General features: G+C 35.5%; 1 protein-coding gene across 3 annotated transcripts in view; it reads left to right on the forward strand.

Annotated features, from left to right (window-relative positions):
• The window catches only part of MCU (mitochondrial calcium uniporter), a 215,609-nt gene that overhangs the window by 184,028 nt on the left and 9,127 nt on the right, over positions 1-22,454 (forward strand). For all 3 annotated transcript variants that reach the window (XM_037804434.1, XM_037804433.1, XM_037804435.1), the window contains 2 exons: positions 13,399-13,569; positions 14,717-14,821. In XM_037804434.1, coding sequence (XP_037660362.1) covers positions 13,399-13,569; positions 14,717-14,821 — 276 coding nt within the window. The remainder of the gene's footprint in view (positions 1-13,398; positions 13,570-14,716; positions 14,822-22,454) is intronic.

Here is a 22,454-nt window from a genome sequence, read left to right on the forward strand (position 1 = left end):
GAAAAAGATTAAAAGAGAAAATAGGCCAGAATCAAAACAGGGAGAATAGTCGCTAGCTTTTTTTTTTTCTCCTATCTCTAGAGACATAAAGAACTGGTAAAGGAATGTCAATTAATATATAAATCAACAATTAAAAAGTGGCACTCAAAAAGGGTAAAGATTGAAACTGACTGTGTATTAAAACTTCAACTTCCATGTGGGACCAAGGGAAGAAATGTTTATTTGGTGTAGGATCTATATTTTCTGAACAACATAACTTCTACAGTCAGTTTGTTCAAACACCACAATTACATGGAATTTTGAATAGGAAGTAAGATATGGCAGGTCTGTATAAGTTAGAGTGAAATAGCAACACATTCCAAAGTAATTTGGGCAGAGAATAAAAATATATATTCGGGCCCCCCTAAGGAGCTGGAGGAGGATGCAGAGGTGTTGGACTTCCTCATCTGGATTGTTGCTGATGTTCTCACAAACACTGGAGACTGACAGCTTGACATGCTGAGCCGTCTTGGGGCTTGCCCCTATGACGCTTGTTACTACAAAGGAGAGACTAAATCTGCCTAAGATTCTTGCCTTGAGTGCCTCTTTGTTGCTCAGATGTGACCCTCTGTCTCTAACTAAGCCACTTTGGCAAGTGATCTCACTGTCCTCCCCGCTATGTGTAAATCTCCCTGGCAACACAGGATATGACTCCCGGAGATGAATCTGGACCCAGCATCGTAGGATTGAGAAAATCTTCTTGACCAAAAGGGGTAGCAAAAAGAAACAAAATAAAGCTTCAGTGGCTGAGAGATTTCAAATGGAGTCGAGAGGTCACTCTGGTCGACATTCTTACGCACTATATAGATAATACTTTTTAGGTTTTAATGCATTGGAATAACTAGAAATAAATACCTGAAACTACCAAACTCTAACCCAGTAGCCTTAATGCTTGAAAACAATTGTATAACAATGTAGATTACAAGGGGTGACAGTGTGATTGTGAAAACCTTGTGAATCGCACTCCCTTTATCCAGTGTATGGATGGATGAGTAGATAAATGAGGACAAAAACTGAATGAAAAATAGGGTGTGATGGGGGTATGATTTGGGTGTTCTCTTTTATCTTTATTTTTTATTCTTATTCTGAGTCTTTCTGTTATACGGAAAATGTTCAAAAATAGATTGAGGTGATGAATGCACAACTATATGATGGTACTGTGAACAGTTGATTGTACACCATGGATGATTGTATGGTATGTGACTATATCTCAATAAAACTGAATTTAAAAGAAAAAGTGCCACTCAGCACTTTGCAACCAGGAGACAGGTAGGTATGTTACCCCAGTTAAGACAGCTTTATAATCTTAGGCAAGGTAATTCATTTCTCAAAGCCTCAGTTTCCCCATCTGTAAAATAGAGATGGTAACAGTTACCACCTCCAAAAGAAAAGGGTACTTATTTACTAGAAACTCTTATTATTCTATAAAGACTGGTTTTGGTAATACTAAAGGCCACCTAATCTAAAACATGTGGTCTAGCACACCTCATTTTAATTTCTCTATGCCCCAGATCCTAAAATGTAAAATAATTAACAGTGAAATTTTTATAATTGTGTGATTTATACCTTCTTAAAACCTTCAAAGCCCTCAGGGGTTTCCCTTTCAAGTTAATGAAAGTTAAAGATGGGAGTGATTTTATTCTGCTATAGATGGGTTGATTATCATCCCACCCAGAACACTTTTGAGAGTGAAAGAAGATACATTAAAAATTGTCAGGACAACCAGTATAAATCAGGACATATCTTCATCCTAGCTGTAGGGAAAGTACTGAAGGTGAGCTAAAATAGGAGCAAGGAAAATAGCCATATATCCAGAAATATAATCCCACTCACTTAACCCTATATTGAGAATTGTGCTAGAGGTGGTGGTGTATTTATTTCACATTTGATAAAAGATACAGGGTTTCTTGCAAAAATTGCTTTAAGGCAGATAATGACAGGTTACTGAAAATTCCTATTTAATAAACAATCATCTGTTGAGTCAACTCAAGTACAGATCATATATAAATTCCTAAACTAAGGTCCATGAATGTTTTGGGGAACCAAATATATGCTCCTCCCCCTTTTTTTTCTTTCTTTCCTGTTACTTTTTTTAAAGGGCTTTATTACAATATAATTTACATATCATAGAAATCACCCCTTGTTGTGTGTCACAAAAATCCATATTTAGAATGCTTCCTTTTTATCTTCGAATTCACCTGAAAGTTCCATTCTTCCTCTTTGCAGTCGATTCCCACACCTACCTGCAGTCCCAAGCAATCACTGTTCTGCTTTATTTCTTTATATTAAATCTTTTCTAAAAGTATAAAAATGAACTTATACATATGTAGTCTTTTACTTCTAGCTTCTTTTAGATAGAATAATTGCTTTGGGGGGTTAAGTATGTTGTAGAACATACTTTATTTCTATTCTTGGGTTAGTATTCCAGTGTATGGAAATACCACGTTTTGTTTATTTATTTCACCAATTGGGGGACATTTGGATTGTTTTCTATTTTTGACTATTATGGATAATGCTGCTATCAACATTTTCTCATAAGTCTTTAGGTGAACATATGTTTTCATTTCTCTTGACTAGATACCTAAGAGTGGAATGGCTGGGTCATATAATTGTATGTTTAACTAAATTGTTTTCCAAAGTGGCTGTGTTTTCCAAAGTTGCATTCCCACCAGCAACGTATGGTTCCAGTTTCTCCACATCCTCCCCAACACTTGGTATGATTAATCTTGTTTGTTATAGACCTTCTAGTGGATATGTAGTAGTATTTCATTGTGGTTTTAATTTGCATTTCACTGGTGACTAATGATGTCGAGCCTCTTTTCCTATGCTTATTAACAATTTGAATATTTTCTTTGGTGAAGTGTCTGTTCAAATCTGTTACTCATTTTAAAAGAATTGACTATCTTATTGTTGAGTTGTAAAAGTTCTTTATATAGCCTATGTTTGCCCTGTTACTTTAAAAATAGTGTTGGGAGAATGGAGAGAAGATTTTTTTGAATCAAGTTGTGTTTTTAATGGCCACTGTTATACACAGTTGAAAATTCTATAAATTATTGTCACCAACATGCTAAGGACACCAAAAAATATTTTCCCCTTGTTAAAGAAAACATAATCCACTGCTATATCTTTATTCCAACTTAAGAAAGTCTTGGCAATAAAAAAGAAAGAAAAGTATTGAAGCTGTTTAGTCACCAAAGATGATAGGACTCAAAGCCTCAGTGTTTTTATGTTGCAGACTTCTCACCAACCTAGATATTACATTGAGAACGCTGAAGGATAATGCCATATATTTTTTCACTTTTAATATATATCAGACAGTTCGTATTTTTTTTTGTAAGTAAAGGTTTCAGTTTGAAAACTTAAGCCAAAATGTGGATAAACAATAGCCTTATCTTGAAGCATCCTATAAGATTTACTTCTTTAAAAACTTTTTATTTTGAAATAATTTCAAATTTACAGGACTGTTGCAAAAATAATACACAACCCAACATACTCAGATATCCAGACGCACCAACTTTTGAAATTTTGCTGTATTTGCTGTATCATTCTATCTTTCCATCTATCCTTCTGTCTGTCCATTCATATGCCTATTTATCTGTTTTCTAAACGTGAAAATGTAGGTTGTATACATCATGTTTCTTGAACACTTAATACTTGCATTTGTATTTCCTAAGAATAAGTATATTCACTTACATAACCATCTAAGTTACAATTACAAGTTTGAGGAATTTTACATTGACGTAAATCCTACAGTCTGTATTCCAGTTTTTCATATGTCCCAATAATGTCCTTTTGGGCATTTTCTTCTCCATTATTAGATACAGCCTGGGTGTAAGATTGACTTCAAGAAAAACAGCTACATGAGATAGAAATGACCTTTAAGCTTTGTGTGCTGACAGTGTATGAATTGGTTGGATTTGGAGTAGATGCAAATTTATGTCAAATTTCACGTGATGTTATTTGTTCCAGAATTGCTATACTCCAATATTTTATTTTTTTAACCTAAAATAACTACATTGCTTCCAACATGTTCCTATACACTAGAAATGACCTAACTGAAGAGACACCCCCAAAAAAGATTCCATTCTCAGTAGCAACTAAAAAAAAATCAAGTACCTAGGAATAAACTTAACCAAAGATGTAAAAGACCTCTACACAGAAAATTACATTACTTTACTGAAAGAAATAAAAGGGACCTAAAGAGATGGACACATATTCCATGTTCATGGATAGGAAGACTAAACTTCATTAAGATGTCAATCCAACCCAAACTGATCTACAGATTCAATGCAATTCCAATAAAAATTCCAACAACCTACTTTGCAGACTTGGAAAAGGTAGTTATCAAATTTATTTGGAAGGGAAAGATGCCTCAAATTGCTAAAAACATCATAAAAAAGAAAATGAAGTGGGAGGACTTCAGTTCCTGAATTTAAAGCTTACTATAAAGCCACAGTCATCAAAACAGCATGATATTGGCACAAAGATAGACATATTGATCAATGGAATCGAATTGAGAATTCAGAAATAGACCCCCAGATCTACAGTCGACTTGTTGATAAGGCCCCCAAATTCACTCTACTGAGACAAAACAGTCTTTTCAATAAATGAGGCTGGGAAAACTGGATATCCATATCCAAAAGAATGAAAGAGTACCCTATTTCACACCCTATACAAAAATTAAAGTAGATCAAAGACCTCAATGTAAGAGACAGTACCATAAAACTCCTAGAAAATAATGTGGGGAAACATCTTCAAGACCTAGTATTAGAAGGTCGCTTCTTAGATCTTACACCCAAAGCACAAGCAATGAAAGAAAAAATAGATAAATGGGAACTCCTTAAAATTAAAAGCTTCTGTACCTCCAAGGAATTTGTCAAAAAGGTAAAGAGGCAGCCAACTCAATGGGAGAGATTATTTGGAAACGATGTATCTGATAAGCAACTGATATCTTACATTTGTAAAGAAATCCTTCAACTCAACAGTGCTACAAACAGTCCAATTATAAAATGGGCCAAAGATATGAAAAACATTTCTCTGAAGAAGAAATACAAATGACTAAAAAACACGAAAAAATGTTCACCTTCAGTAGCTGTTAGGGAAATGCAAATCAAGACCACAATGAGGTATCATCTCACACCAGTAAGAATGGCTGCCATTAAACAAATAGGAAACTACAAATGCTGGAGAAAATGTGGAGAAATTGGAACTCTTATTCTTTGCTGGTGGGACTGTATAATGGTACAGCCACTCTGGATGATAGTTTGGCAGTTCCTCAGAAAACTAAATATTGAGTTACCCTATGATCCAGCAATTTCACTTCTCAGTATTTACCCAGAAGATCTGAAAGCAGTGACACGAACAGATATTAGCACACCAATGTTCATAGCAGCATTGTTCATCATTGCCAAGATATGGAAACAGTCCAAATGTCCTTCAACAGATGAGTGGATAAACAAAATGTGGTATATACACCCTATGGAATACTAGGCAGCAGTAAGAAGGAATGAGGCCATGAAACATTTGACAACATGGATGAACCTTGAAGACATAATGCTGAGTGAAATAAGCCAGACAAAAAAATGAGATTATATGTTACCACTAACGTGAACTCTGTGAAAAATGTAAAATAAGTGTCTTACATTGTAGAATATAGGGGACCTAGAGATAGAAGCTAGTGAAGGGAAAACAATAATCTAATATGTACAGATATGATAATGAGGGTGATCTTAACGGTTTGGGAATGGTCACTTGTGACTATGGCTCATTAATGGGATTATAAGTATCAGTGATGCATTGAATGCGAACAAGTTCGTAAATGGTTGTTTAAAGGCATGTAACCCACAAAGTAGCCCCACAAACCTAAATAAACTCATAAGGTATGACATTGGTGCAGAGGGTTAACAACAGAGTAGTATGGAAAAACTACCCATTATTTATTAATGACTATACTTAGTAGGAATATCTTACCAACTCTACACTAATACTAGGGATGAATAATTAGCAGCTAATAAGGGCTCTGGGATAGATTAATGTTACGATAATTGTTTAAAGTTGAGAGTGATGATGATTGCACAGCTAAGTGAAGATAATGTAAGAAACTGAACATTTATCTTGGGATAGAATACATATTAATTGAAGTTAGCAACCTACTATTTAATAAATCAAGCCCTCGACTTGAAGCTTGCGCTTGTGAAATTTAGGGGTGTAAATAGAAGGCTATGCCCTCCTATAACTATTTCTAAGAGGCACCTCCAGGGAACCTCTTTAGTTACTCTGATGTGGGCTTTCTCTCTCTCTGAGCCCAACTCAGCAAATAAATTCATTAACCACCCCCCTCCACCCCCTGCCACGAGGGTCATGACTCCCAGGGGAATGAATCTCCCTGGCAATGTGGCACATGATTCCCAGGAATGAGCCTGGCCCTGGTAGCAAGGGATTGAAAATGCCTACTTGACCAAAAGTGGGGAAAAAAAGAAAGGTAACAAGCTGAGGTCACAGTGGCTGAGAGATCCCAAATAGAGTCAAGAGGCTATCCTGAAGGTTTCTCTGATGCAAGCTCCAGCTAGACATCCCAAATGACCATGGTGTGCCATGCCCTTAACAAAAGTAGTCCCCAGGTACCTAAGTCCCTACCTGAGATTCTATGAAAGATGCACTCACTAAGTTTTATCTTTTATAAATTGAAATCCACTAGAGTGTTCCTATACCTGACAAGTCCTAAAACCCAGAGGTAACAGCTGCTTTAAGATCAGCTGTGCTGGTTTGAATGTATTATGTCCCCCAAAATGCCATTTTCTTTGATGTAATCTTGTATGGGCAGACGTATCAGTGTTGATTAGATTGTGATTCTTTGAATGTTTCCATGGAGATGCGCCCCACCCAACTGTGGGTGATGACTCTGATTGGATAATTTCCATGGAGGTGTTACCCCACCTGTTCAGGTGGGTCTAAATTAAATCACTGGAGCCATATAAATGAGCTGACAAATAGAAGGAACTCAGTGCAGCTGTGAGTGACATTTTGAAGAGGAGCCACAGCAAGAGGGACACTTTGAAGAATGCACAGAAGCTGAGAGAGTAGCCGCAGATGAGAGACAGTTTGAAGACGGCCGTTGAAAGTAGACTCTTGCTCCGGAGAACCTAAGAGAAACTAAGAGTGACATTTTTGAGGAACTGCAGGCTAGAGAGGAACGTCCTGGGAGAAAGCCATTTTGAAACCAGAACTTTAGAGCAGACACCAGCCACGTGCCTTCCCAGCTGACAGATGTTTTCCAGCCACCATTGGCCATCCTCTAGTGAAGGTACCTGATTACTGATGTGTTATCTTTGGACACTTTATGGCCTTAAGACTGTAACTGTGTAACCAAATAAACCCCCTTTTATAAAAGCCAATCCATCTCTGGTGTTTCACATCCTGGCAGCATTAGCAAACTAGAATATCAACTATCAGATGCGGCCCCCTTCCCCATACTGTCAACACTCCCTTTCAACATGAAAAAGTTAGGGTGTTCACTATCTAGACACCCCTAAAGTTGGAGAAGGAGATTAAGTGAGAGGAAGGGTTAGCAACAAACAAGATAAGATTGAACGAAGGTCTATGAATACTGAAATATATTTATATAATTGTAGATTTTTTGTTTTTTTTGTTTTTTTGGATGCTGGGGTGTTGGAATGGCTGGAAGGAGGTAAATGACATGGTGGAACTGTAGTCTATAGCATCCTTTGGGATTTGCTCTATAACTGCTCATTGAATTGTGTCTTGAAAGTCTTCAGCTTTCTGTATATACCTTGTATTGTATAATAAGGAAAGAACTGTGGAACTGTAACCCATAGCAATTTTTGAAATTACCTATATGACTGCTTGTTGAGCTGTACATTGAGAGATGACACCTTTCTGTATGTATGTTATATTTTACAATAATGGAAATGGCTGAAGTTGTGGAACTGTGACCCATGACATGCTTTGAAATTTGCTCTCTAACAACTTGTGAAATCGTGCTTTGAAAGTTATCACTATTATGTATACATGTTAAAGTTCACAATAAAAATAAATAAATAAAATAAAATAAAAAATTATACGGAAGGTTAAGAAGCCCTGAATAACCAAAGCCATCTTGAAAAAGAACAAGACTGGTGGACTCACACTTCCTGATTTTAAAACTTATTACAGAGCCACAGTAATCAAAACAGCATGGTACTGACACAAGGACAGACATACAGACCAATGGAAGTTAAGAATTCAGAAATCAGCCCTTACATTTATGGCCAGTCAATCGTTGACAAGGGTGCCAAGTTCAGTCAATTGGGAAAGAATAGTCTCTTCAACAGATGGTACTGGAAGAACTGGATGTCCATATGCAAAAGAATGGAGGTGGACCCCTACCTCACACCGTATACAACAACCAACTCACAATGGATCTAAGACCTAAATAAAAGAACAAAAACTATAAAACTAAAAACAAAACAAAACAAAACTATAAAACTCCTAGAAGAAAACATAGGGAAGCATCTTTAGGACCTTGTATTAGGCAATTATTTCTTAGATTTTACACCCAAGGCACAAGCAACAAAAGAAAGAATAGATAAATGGGACCCCATCAGAATTAAAGACATCAAAGGACTTTATCATGAAAATAAAATGACAGCTCACACAATCAGAAAAAGTATTTGGAAACCACATATCTGAGAAGGGTTTAATCTCCAGAATACTTTAAGGGAGACTTCCAAGAAGATGGAGGAGTAGGGAGTGGCAGGACCCACTCCTCTTCCAAATACAGCAAGTGGTCACACAGAAACTGTCCAAAGCTACTGTCCTGGGGCTCCGGAAACCAGGGGAGTACTGTGTAGCATCCAGGAAAGAGTAAGACAGAAGATGGAGAGACTGCAGCAAAAACTGTAAGTGAATTGCTCCCTAACAGGAGCTGGTGCCTGTCCCCCACCCTCAAGGCAGCAGCCTCAGGTAAGGACCATGAATGGCTGACATGGACAGAGGGGGAGTGTGGAGGCCTCCCTCCCTGGGAAACGGGGGAGCATAGCTGAGGACCAAGTGTGGCTTCTGATCAGTGAGTTTGGACTGTTGGTCCTGGCTCTGAATTGCGTTTCTAGCCTGCCCAGAGCAAGAATCTTTGCAACCATTGTTTCAACACCACCAGGTAGAGACTGAAAAAAAATTACATCCCCTCCTAGGGCTATAGGGAAAGGTTTGCTGAAGATCACCATCTGCTGGGCAGACTAGGAAAGTGTACACCTTTGGGGAGCCAAAGGAGAGAAAAGGCTTTTTGGCGTCTTTCATGCCCCTCTCCCTAGGGACCTTTGGAACTGGTCTGTGTCCCATTCGTGGGTCCCTGTCCCTGTTTTGATCAGTTTACACAGGCAATTCTAAAGGCCTAGAATAAGTTGATCCGAGAGTCAAAGAAGAGCCTTAACACAAATCCTAGGCAAGAGAGAGAAACTGATCATCAGAGTGAACTCATCAAGATAAATCAGATGCCAAGACATCAGCAAAAAATTATAAGCCATACTAAGAAACAGGAGGATATGGCTCAGCTAAAGGAAAAGATTAAAAAGTCAGAGGAGATACAGAATTTGGAACAACTAATCAAAGATGTTCCAACAAATCTCCTAAATCAATTCAAGGAGATGAAGGGAAATATGGCTCAAGAGATAAAGAATATTAAGGAGGACACTGGGTGAGCATAAGGAAGAATTTGAAAGCATACAAAGAAAAATTACGTATTATGGGAATGAAAGGCACAATAGATGAGATTAAAAATACAGTAGAGGCATACAACAGCAGATTTGAACAGGCAGAAGAAAGGATCAGAATAGATAAAGAACACTTACAACTCAATAATAAAAAGACCAAAAAACAATTTAAAAATGGGCAAAAGACTTGAATAGACATCTCTCTAAAGAAGATATACAAGTGGTCACAAAACATATGAAAAGATGCTCAACATGATTAGACATCAGAAGAATGCAAATCAAAAGCACAGTGAAATACCATTTCACACCCACTAGAATGACTATTTTTTTTAAATGGAAAATTTAAAGTGTTGTAGAGATTTCAAAGAGATAGGAATACTCATTCATTGCTGGTGGCAATGTAAATTGGTGCAGCTGCTATAGAAGACAGTTCGGTGGGTCTTCAGAAAGTTGAGTATAGAATTACCGTATGACCCCGCAATCCCACCCCTAGGTATTTATCCAAAATAATTGGAAGCAGTGACTCTAACAGATATTTACACACTGATGTTCATAGCAGCATTATTCACAATTGCTAAAGGATGGAAGCAATACAAGTATTTATTAGCTGATAAATAGATAAACAAAATGTGGTATATACACACAATGGAATATTACTCAGCTATAAAAAGGAATGAAGTTCTGATACATGCGACAATGTGGATGAACCTTGAAGACATCAGTTGAGTGAAATAAGTCAGAGAGAAAGGCCAAATACTGTATGATCTCACTGATAAGAAATAATTAGAATAAGCAAACTTACAGAGTCAGAATCTAGAAAAAAGATTACCACGGGATGGGTGGGAATAGGGAATAGGAAGTTAAGGCTTAAAACATGCAGACTTCCCATTTGGAATAATGGAAATGTTTTAGTAATGGATGGTGGCAATGTTGGCAGAACATTGTGAACGTAATTAACAGCACTGAAATAAAATTTGAATGTGTTAAAAGGGCAAATTTGGTGTTGTATATATATTACTTGAATAAAATTTTCTTTTTTAAATCCACTGGACTGTGTAATACACAAACCCTAAAGTGAACCATAGACTGTAGTAATAGTATAGTTAAAAATTTTTTTTTCATCATTTGCAGCAAATGTACCACACTAATGTAAGTTGTTAATAATAGAGTGGTATATGGAAGCTGTATTTTTTGCATGATTTTTTTGGTAAACCTATACTTCTCTAATAAAATTTTTTTTTAATGATGAAAAGTACCTAACTTATAAAGCTTCAGATTCCTGGGAGTAGGTTAGGGGAGGTAGGAATGGAATTATTGAAAGTGCTCAGTTAATTGAAAAGAGGGCAAGAATAAAGGAAAAGGGGAAGAAAGAACAGTTGAGCTAAATAGACAAGAAGTCAACCAATAATATTGATAATTACATTAAATATAATGATATAAACACTTTAATTTAAGGACAGAAATTGTCAGATTGAATAAAATAGCAAGACCCAACTATATCCTGTCTACAGGAAACCCATTTTAAATATGAAGACACGGAAAGGTTAAAAATAAAAGGAGATTTTAATAGATCCTAATGCTGAAAAACATGTATGACCACAGTTAGCCTTGTTCCTCTCTTAGTAAATCTCAGCTCAGTTCCTGTTTGCTCTCCCAGTTTCTCTTTCTTTCAGTCCTCAAATATTGTGCATTTTTATTTACAAGGCATGAAGAATATTTCTAATATTTGCCTATTCACGTACTTTCTATTTTCTAATTCCCTGAGGAATGCTGTACCTTACTTATTTTAATTTTTAAACTTAAAAGATACAAATAAAAAGCTGCTTCTATGTCTGGGGAAAAAAAAAAGGTAAAAGGATGGGAAAAGGCACACCAGGAAAATATATGTCCACACAAAGACACATAAGGGAATAATCATAAATGCTTTATTCATAGCAGCCTAAAACTGGCAACAACCCAAATGTCCATCAGCAAGTGAATGGATAAACAAATTGTGGTGTTTCCATATAATGGAACACTATTCAACAATAAAAATGAGTGAACTAATACAAGCAACAATAAGGATGAACTCAGAATCATTATGTTGAAACCAGGCACAGAAAGAATATGTACTGTTTGATTCCATTAGTATAAAACTCTAGAAAAATCAAATATAATCTACAGTGACAAAAATCAGACCAATGGTTGTCTGAAACTGTGGGTAGAAAAGGATGTGTCAAAACTCATCAAAATGTCTATTTAAAATAAAAGTGTATTTTATTTATAAATTATTTCTCAATGAAGGTTATTTTTTTAAAAATGCAAATCATGAAAAAATTTGCTATGAGGTTTGTGCATATACTGTAGGCCTTTTAAGTTGCTAAAATAAGCGAGGGAATGAAATGTAGATAACTACAACTATGGAGATTTTCATGCATTTGTAATCTCCAGAACATTAATCTACACTAATTTCCTCTAAACTCATCAATTTTGAGTAGGATATGAATCCTTAGAAATACAATAGAATGTACCTTTCATTCTTAATAAAAGCTAATAAAAAACATTATCATTTATGTATCAGGCAGTATATTAAGTGCTTTAAATGATTTATTTCATTTATTCCTCATAACAGCTCTATGAGTTGGGGGTGAAACCCACTTTACACCTGAGAAAAGTCAGGCTCAGAGAAGTTTTGTGACTTCCCCAAAGTTACAGAGCCAGGATTTGATCTCAGATTTGATTCCAAAGCCTGTTTTCATTCCTCAGTGCTGACTTACCATCTTTAAATGTTTAGTTGCTTATCTAAAAAAATTCTGAGTTAAAAAATTTATTTATTCAAAAAATTCATTTGAAGATTATGCTCAAAAAAGATTATTGAGACACTTGTTTTAGTAACTAAGTCTCTGTAAATCAAGACTGTTGAGGGAAAAGGTAAGGAAATAAGGGAATCTGTGGCAAACTGAAAGACCTGTTTGTTGTAATTGTTGTAGAAGATCCATTTAGTTGCATAGCTTATAATAATGTTCCCCTTAATAATTTTTTGTTAGAAAACTCCAAATAGTTGAACTTTGGCTTCTAGGGATTATATAAACTCAAGAAGATGTTTAAGAGAAGATTAAAGGAGTTGTTTTGGGTAGTATCATACAATGTCCATATTATATGAGAGAATGCTTTCTTATCAAACATCTTGGATATAATATAGTACTGTAAATACAAGTTGATGTCTTAGAGAAAGAGTCTCATTTATTAGTCTGCTTTAGGAACATGTCATTACCCATGGTTTCTTGAAATTGTAGCTCCCAAGAACCACCTCCTGCTAAGCTGTGGAGTCTAGCCTAGCAATCTGGCTATTTTAATAAAATCTTACTAAATGGAACCAGTGCTTCTATTCACCAATACCAAGAACTTTACTCATGTTCTTGGGAAAGCCTCTCCTTGACCTGCCTAGAACACAAACCTTTGCATGTTTTCCTTTTTCTGATGAGTGAATTGACCCATAAGATCTTTCGGTTCCCAGAATAGCTTTCATCTGAAACTAAAGGGCATATTCAACCTTCTTTGAAAACATTTTAAACCACACTTATAATAATAAATCACATCTAATGATAGTAATAATGTGGTTTAACTTATAATGAAATCTAATTATCATATATTTGTGGGTCTTTTTCCTCAGATGTGACAGTGGTTTATCAAAACGGCTTACCTGTGATATCTGTGAGGTTACCATCCCGGCGTGAACGCTGCCAGTTCACACTCAAACCTATCTCAGACTCTGTTGGTGTCTTTTTACGACAACTCCAAGAAGAGGATCGAGGAATTGACAGAGTCGCAATCTATTCGCCAGGTAAAAAGTCACCATTATTCCCACTTACCCCTCCTCTCTCCCAAACCACAACCCTGCCCCCCCTCCCCACCCCCCACACACACTGCTACAAAAGAATCCCATATTCTTAACTTTAGAAAACATTTTTTTTTCACTTAGCAAATGCCAGGAGAGTGATTTCTCTCCCAGTGGTTCTCAGAATATAAATGTTCAGGCTTCACAAACGTATGTACATGGTGAATCGCATTCAGAAGCAACACACATATAATGCCATGGGCGAAGATGAGCAGTCAGTCACATTTTATGATATTGAGAATTTTTATCATTAGCTTTAGATGCAGAATAAATTTTTCCAGTAATTGAGCCTCCATCTCTGGAAATATTAATTATTATGACCTCTCTTTATATCTTTTTATGTCTTTGACATAAAAGTTTATCAAAATAAAGAAATAAATGATTTGAAAAGAATATAAAATCAGGCACTGAGAATTCCTTTTCAACATGACATCCATTTCTTTTACTTCGTTTTTTAAACACCTTAAATCTTTTCCCATCTTTTACTTTGAAAAATTTCAAACCTACAGAAAACTTGAAAAAATAATATAGTAAGTCTGCTTTACCTGGATTCATTTTTAACAATTTACAACATTTCTGTGCTTTTAAGTTTTTATTTTGAGTACAGTTAACTCTCAACTCATCTAGTGATATAATTAGTAGAACATCGTAGTGTTTTGCTAACTCTAGCATCTACAGAACTACTGGCAACTAATCAGTGACCATATAGAAAAGTACCATATATTAGAAAATAATGTTTTTTCATTCAATCAACTTATATATAACGGACAAAGCTAAGAAGTCCATGCCATTCTCCCAGTGACCCTAAATTTCCACCTGACACCTATAGCCATATGACCAATGCTTATTTCCCTTGTTCATAAAGTGAACATGGAAAGCATGTTTTTAAATCTTCAGACTTGAGGCCCTAAGAACAAAGAGCCTCAGAAGTTCTAAAGTTTGTTGAGCATAGAACTGGAGGATGCGGCAAAAAAATTAACTCAAATTTAAAAGGCAAATGTTTATGTTTTAAGTTTATTTTAAAGATTGCTTTTTCCTGACCATTCTTGAATAATTATGAACATGTGACAAGCTTCATTTAAATTTTTCACAGATGGTGTTCGAGTTGCTGCCTCAACAGGGATAGACCTGCTCCTCCTCGATGACTTTAAGCTGGTCATTAATGACTTAACGTATCATGTCCGACCACCAAAGAGAGGTAAAAATTAGCACTGAGAAGGTTGGGGAAAAGTGGAACAGTGAGCTTGGAAAGAACTTAATTCTTCTCTGGATAACCTTGGGAAAGAGATAGCATTCAAAGAACACTGAAAGTTTTACATGCAAATAGACTGTATTTCATTGAAGAGCTCACTGAATACCTGACTCTTGGCTAGAGCTTTGACTAAAACCACTTAGATTCTGCAGAGATACTGGAATGCTTTATTATCTGACATTGTCACTGTTTTCCATATAAATGAGTGTTTTAGATAACTTAAGCTCTTTCGTTCCATACAAGCTGAAAGTTATTATTTTAATAACATTATAAGGGAAATCTTTTTAAAATAAAGTGCTTCCCTTTGCTTTTAAACATTAACAGAAATTTTTTAAAACAATTTTTTCATGACTTAAGGTCAATAATTACTGTACAGTAGACCCTAGGAACATCTGAGAGGTCTAGGACTTTTTCACTTTTATGTGAAAAAGTAAGGCCCCAGCCTTAGTCACATAATTTAAGAGAGAACCAAAAAACTCAGTAGTCAAAATAAATAATATTTTAATACTTTTTTTAAAAAATCAAAATGAATGCCAAAAAAACCAGAAAGAACAAAATATCAAAATTTTTTAAAAAAACAGGGTCAGTAATACTGATTTTTCTTTAACCCCAGGCTCCAATATACCTCCACATAGTAGTGATGCTAAATAGTCTTCTAAAATAGCTTTTTGAGTTGTATCTTTCTTTGTCCTTGACAGTCATTATCACTTACTGCTTTTATTAATGCCCCTTCCACTACCACCACATCTACCACCCATCTGTCAGCCTCCCAGTATATCCCTTCTTTTCAGTTCTGCTGTTTACAATTGGGAGTCTAAAAAGTTCTGAGTAAAATCCTAAGTATTTAATGCCTCCATAATCTGGTCCGCATCTACCTTTTTAAAAATTTTATTTCTATATATATTTGTTGCCTACTTTTCTCTACCCTGTATTTTTTTGCTGTTTACTGAATTATGCCTCGTTCTTTGATTTGCTCACCTTTCCTCTTCCTAAGGTGCCCATTTGCTTCTCTCTTCCTAACCCACTATTTCCTCATGTCAGAACTGTATGCTTATTCTAAAAGGCTCAGCTCAGTGAGTCAGCTCTTCCATGAAGACTTTAATGCTCTTATTCACTTTGTCTTCCAGCCAACCAGAAGTGATTAATCTCTCCTCTGAATTCTGTTGATTCCTTTTTTTTGTAAATGCTCTGAGGGAAGGTACTGTAATTTTTTATTCCCCATTGACTCAGGCAGTCATTCCTGAGTGCATTAAATGATAAATGAGTTAACTTACTAGCATTTTGGTTGTTCAGAGGCCGAAAGCTCTACTACATTCAAAGCTAGTTGAGATTGCTAGGAAAATACCCTTGATATGGTAAGACATTACTGAATCAGATTTTATTGTGTTAGAATAATTAAACATGTAGACCAGGAACTGTTAGCTATAGCTCTATACTAATATTTTTCTTCCTTATTTCCTGGTTATTAGCTAGAAGTTCTACTCTTTAAAATAATACGAGTGCAGGCCTATTTTACTCCCTATTTTTTTGTGACTTGCTTGGAGAAAGTTCATTCTCTTGTATTAGTAAAATTTTAACAGTTGACTAAAAATAAAGTGTAACCATCAGGAAGTTAGCATATGAGCTTCTGTATATTATGTTATCAGAAACTAGGAATATTTTAATCAATGAATAATTAGAACTGTCTTATCTTATAATGTGTTTTTCAGACCGAATTGAATGTTTTAGTTTTTTAAAGAGTGCTATACCCAAGTTGAATAAGAAAGTTAGGATAGAAAATGTAAAACTAGAAAATCATATTTGATACTCTGGTGATTTGGCAGCCTAGCAACTCTGTGTTTTATCAGTGTCTCAGAATTGTGGAATATCTACCCAGCTTCTCTAGAAGTAATTTACAGTGTGAGGTTTGTGAGGTTCCTATGTCTGTGATTCATGGAAATACTCAAAGTATGAAATTTGGTAAACTCAGTAGCAGCATTGATATGGAATTTTTAAAGACTTTATAAATATTTAAATTCATACATCAGAGTTCTCTGTTTTTAACCAATAAAAGAATTTCCTATCAGATACCGTCTCCTGCAGAATCTCAAATAAAATTAAGTCCCTAAGCATTTTGTTTTCCCTGACTTTTAAAACATACTAACAAAATTTTTTGTATGTGAAATGCAGTATTTATTTTAATTTGTTTCCACCATAGTTCCTTTCCCCTACCAGAAAGTATTGCATCCAAAGCACCACTTTCTCAACTGGGTAGATTAGAGAGTAGTTTGATTTCTGTATTTAGAAGTAACTCTTTGTAGTGAAAAATCTAAGTGGAAGAAGAAATTGAAGGTACTAAGTTTTGGTGCCGGATAAATGAGGAGGAGCGCTGAGGATATATATATAGATGTGGATGTAGATATAGATAGATGGAGCAGGGGGGACAAATTTGCTTTATCTAATAAAAGATAAAATAGTTAATGAAGGAAAGTTTTTCTAAGACAGTTTTATAAATTTTCTACTCAAGAATTTCTACTCACTCTCACCTTTTTAACTTTCACTTCTCTCTCCTATTTATTCTATTCCCTTGTTTGTGAGCAGCACTTTGGAACTAAAAATGCCCTATGAATTTTGGGTATCAATGACCTCTTACTTCACGTACTTCTACCAGGCACTGAGGATAGAGGGCTCATTCATATAGGATGTAATATAGCCCCATTTAATAGTTATGTGGGATTGGCAGTCCACAGATTGTTATAGATCCTCAAGTTTTGATAAAGGCTCTACCCAACCCAAAAGTTGGAGGGAAGAAGCAGGAAAAAACTGAAATGGAAAAGGGGACAGATTTTGACAGTAAGGCTAGTTGCATGCTCCATTGCATTATTGAGTTACAATAGCTGTTTATAGCTGATTCTTCTCTGCCCACTACAGGATTAGAGGACCTTTTTTAGTAATTAGGTGATTTTATAATCTAAGCAAAAGTCTGGAATGGAGAGACTAATATAGAAAGGAAGCACAAAAAGCCTTTTATTCCAGCCCATGTTGAAGTAGCAATTAACTTACCTTATTCCTAAGCTTAGGGAGAAAGAGGCTATACCTTATACTAGTGGTTGTAAGTTTTTGTGCTAAGGTGAGTAATTTTGATTGGTACCACTAAGCCTTTTTACCCATTTTCCAGAAGATATTGGAGACCTTGCTTTTCTCTAATGATGAAAATAATTTGAGAGGAAAGACTGATAGCAAATCAAGTATCAACTATAACAAATACCTTAGCATAGAACCAAATAGCTGAAGTCCTTCCCAAATTGTTTTAGTAGCTGAAAAGAATTTTCAATCCCTATTATATTAGCACATCTTCCCTGCCTTTCTGTACCTTCATTATGCTGAAACTATGGCATGTGCAGAAACGTCAGTAAACATCTGGTATTTTAAGTAAAGCATACACTAATTGTCCAGTAGTGTTGCTGCTAATCCATTAGCAGATTTTTCTTCCCCCTTTCCATAACTTTAGTTGTCGATGTGTGGGCAGATTTTTTTAGGATTAAGAGTTTGGAGTTGTTGTTTTCCTCCACTGTGACAAAGATGTGGAAAATTATTCTTACTGTCAAGAAAATCTGACAAAATAAAGCCTAGTCCCTTGAGGATGCCAGATTTTCATTGATCAGAAAATAACAACTGTAAGTTTAGCTAAGTCTAGAATTGGACATCTGTAAGATTTCGTATGATTTATCCTTTTGTAGTCTTTTCATTGATGTTGGAAAGTATTATGGCTGCACATTAATTTTTATTTGTTCTGAGTAGATAATATATTCACAAGGTTCAGAACTCCAGAAATCTAAAAGAATGTATGGGAATAAGTTTTCTTCTCATCCCATTCCCCAATGTTTTAGTTTATTAAAAGCTGCCAGAACGCAATGTACTAGAAATGGGTTGGCTTTTACAATGGAGATTTATTAGCTTAAAAATTTATAGTCCTAAGGCCATGGAACTGTCCAAATTAAGGCATCAACAGGAAGATACCTTCTGTGAAGAAAGGCTGCTGGCATCTGGGACAGCTCCGTCACAGGGAAGGCACATGGCCAGCATCTGCTGTTCCTTCTCTCCTGAGTTTCATTGCTTTCAGCTTCTGGCTTCAGTGGCTTCTTCTCTCAGCTTCTGTGGATGTGTCCTTGTCTCTCAGCTTCTCTAGGACTTCTCTGAGCTCTGTCAGTTTCATCTCTCTTAGCTTCTCTAGGCTTTTTCTGTCTTTTTATTCTCTTAAAAAGAACTCCAGTAAAAGATTAAGACCTACCTTGAATGGGTCTCAATTAAAATAATCTAGCCAGAAGGCCCCAGCTATAATAGGTCTACAACCAAAGGAATGGATTAAAAGAATATGGCCTTTTCTGGGGTACATAACAGCTTCAAACCACCACACCCAACCATCCTTTTCTCCACCTTACCAGCAAGCACAGTTTTTAGTTTCTAACTTTGTTATCAGATATGGTCTGTGCACTCTTAAGCAAATATGAATCTGTATTCTTTTTTCCCTTTTTCATGCAAATAGTAGTGTTCCATATATACTGTTTGTATGAGTCAGGATTCAATTAGGAAAGTAGATACACATAAATATTATGGATTAAGGGATTTATTATAGGATTGAGACTTTATACAAATGTGGATGAAGCTGAGGAAGTAAGAATCCAAAAGGGTGTGCTTGGAGTTTCCTAAAAAAGCCACTAACCAGCTCTTTAAAACAGTGGCACACCGAGAGGTCACTCTGGTGGGCACTCTTATGCACAATTTAGACAACCCTTTTTAGGTTCTAAAGAATTGGGGTAGCTGGTGGTGGATACTTGAAACTATCAAACTACAACCCAGAACCCATGAATCTCGAAGACAATTGTATAAAAATGTAGCTTATGAGGGGTGACAATGGGATTGGGAAAGCCAGAAGGACCACACTCCACTTTGTCTAGTTTATGGATGGATGAGTAGAAAAATAGGGGAAGGAAACAAACAAACAGACAAAGGTACCCAGTGTTCTTTTTTACTTTAATTGTTTTCATTTTAATTATTATTCTTGTTATTTTTGTGTGTGTGCTAATGAAGGTGTCAGGGATTGATTTAGGTGATGAATGTTCAACTATGTAATGGTACTGTGGACAATCGAATGTATGATTTGTTTTGTATGACTGCGTGGTATGTGAATATATCTCAATAAAATGAAGATTTAAAAAAATGAAATGAAATAAAAAATAAAATAAAATAAAATAAAATAAAATAAATAAATAAAAAAAATAAAATAAAATAAAACAGTGGCACAGACAAATCAAAGCTTGCCAGGGAACCTGAAATGTGACTAGTATGACCGAGGAATTGATTTTTAGTTTTATATAGTTTTAATTAATTTAAATTTAAATAGCCCCATGTGATTAATGGCTACCATATTGGACAGGCCAGCTCTACAAGGCTGCATCTGCTGGGGGAGTCTGAGATTACTGTTAGTCAGCAGAACTGGCAGTTGGGGGATGAAGCTGAATACATAGCCGAGGAGAGCAAGGACAAGTTGGAATCTACGTGTATCTCTCATTGCCTCTAACCACACAACCTTCAGAGCATAATGACTTCAGCTTTGCTTCCATCTTTCATATCTCACTGGGATTTCTCTTTTGGTCAGCTACCTCAGAACCACATAGGGAGGGGTATTTCTTTCCTTGCCTCCTTCCTTCCTTCCTCCCTGTCCTTCCTTATTTCCTTCCTTCCTTTCTTTGTTAGATTTCTAAGCAAATACAGTGTAATCATGGTTTTGAAACTTGAAATGGAAAAAGGCACATCTTTCCCACTCCCTCCTGGCTCTGTGGCTTTTATTAAGGTGAGGAACCATCTCCTATTTAATTTTTCCCCCTGTAGTGTCTAGATGAGTACCTAGTACATAAATGTTTATTAAGTTTTCTCTCTCTGGGATTCAGATTCCTCATTTATAAATTGTGGCTCCCAGGCTTACTAATGCTGTTATTAGAAGGATAACATGAGATGACAGATGTGAAAGGGTTTTGTTAGGTAGATAATTTATACCTACTTAAGGAGTTGCCCTTTTTAAAGAGGACTGAGCTTGCAGGAGAAATATTAATGTTGGTATAGTAGAAGCAGCGTGACTCCGCTCCAGGCCAGAAGTTAGGGGACATGCACCCTACCCCATTACTGTGACACTCTGGACAAGTTACTTCAGCTTCCTAACTCAGCTTCCTCTTCTGGTAATTTTGAAAAACTTTAAAGTCATATGCAAATGTGAGCTGTAACTTTAGTACAAAGAAGACCCTATTGACATAGATGATGTTTGGAACTCAAAGTATTCTCTCTTTTGTCTATTCCCATTAATTCAGCACACATTTATTGAAACATGCAAGATACTATGCTAGATGATATATCCCATTTTACTATACAGCTCTTCCCCAATCCAATTTGCTGCCCTTATTTAAATTTTTTATTGATTGAATTTCATGATAACTGCACTAAAGGACATCCTTGAAGAATATTGAAAATATATGGCTAATTGTGACTGTAGATTATTTTTATTTAAAGAGGTCTGACCTTATGCTGATACCTAACAAAATGTCACATTTAAGGCTAATAAGATTCTAAAACAAAAGCTTTACTTCTGTTTTTTTTTTCTTTTTTTTTTTTCTTGTTTTAATTCTTTAGCAGCTGAGATCAGCTGAGTTTTTATTAGATTCTCAAAACACAATTTTTAGACTTGTGTAAACACATAGTACCCACAGAAGAAGATATTGAATCAAAGGATTTAATCTTTTACCCTTTCAATTGTTCTTGTAACTTCATGCCCTTTAGAGCATGATGTTGAAGCTCATCCAGCCATCTGTGTCTTTCCCCAACAGGAATAAATAAAAATTGGTATGCTAGGAGAAGGATGTAAAACATATGATAGCTAGAGGTTAAGATTATTAGGATGATGCTATTTTCATTCTTACCTTTGTATTTGCAAATTTGAAATATATATTTTTTTCCTTAGGAGTTACTGAAAGAAAAATTGCCAATTAAAATGGCAGGTACCCAGTGTTCTTTTTTACTTCAATTGCTCTTTTTCACTCTAATTATTATTCTTGTTATTTTTGTGTGTGTGCTAATGAAGGTGTCAGGGATTGATTTAGGTGATGAATGTACAACTATGTAATGGTACTGTAAACAATCGAAAGTACAATTTGTTTTGTATGACTGCGTGGTATGTGAAAATATCTCAATAAAATGATGATTTAAAAAAAAAAAAAAAAAAAAAAAAAACCTGGTGGCTTAAAAAAAAAAAAAAAAAAAAAATGGCAGGACCATAGATAATTTATAACTCTGAATTTTAGTAAGCATGATAATCAGATTGCTTGTAAACGTCTCTGTTGGTTTCTAACATATTGCTTTAATTTTTTTATCTTTATCTAATGAAGGTTATTATATAAGTTATATTGCTTAATACTAGTTTAACTGTAGCCTCATTTGTAGCATTTAAACTTCTAAGAATATAATAGAGGATATTCGTTTCAAATTTTTTTAGTTGCCCAACTATGAATTTACTTTCTAAAATTTGTAATCATCCACTCTTTTAAAAAGA

Source organism: Choloepus didactylus, chromosome 15, assembly GCF_015220235.1.
Source record: "Choloepus didactylus isolate mChoDid1 chromosome 15, mChoDid1.pri, whole genome shotgun sequence".
NCBI lineage: Eukaryota > Metazoa > Chordata > Mammalia > Pilosa > Megalonychidae > Choloepus > Choloepus didactylus.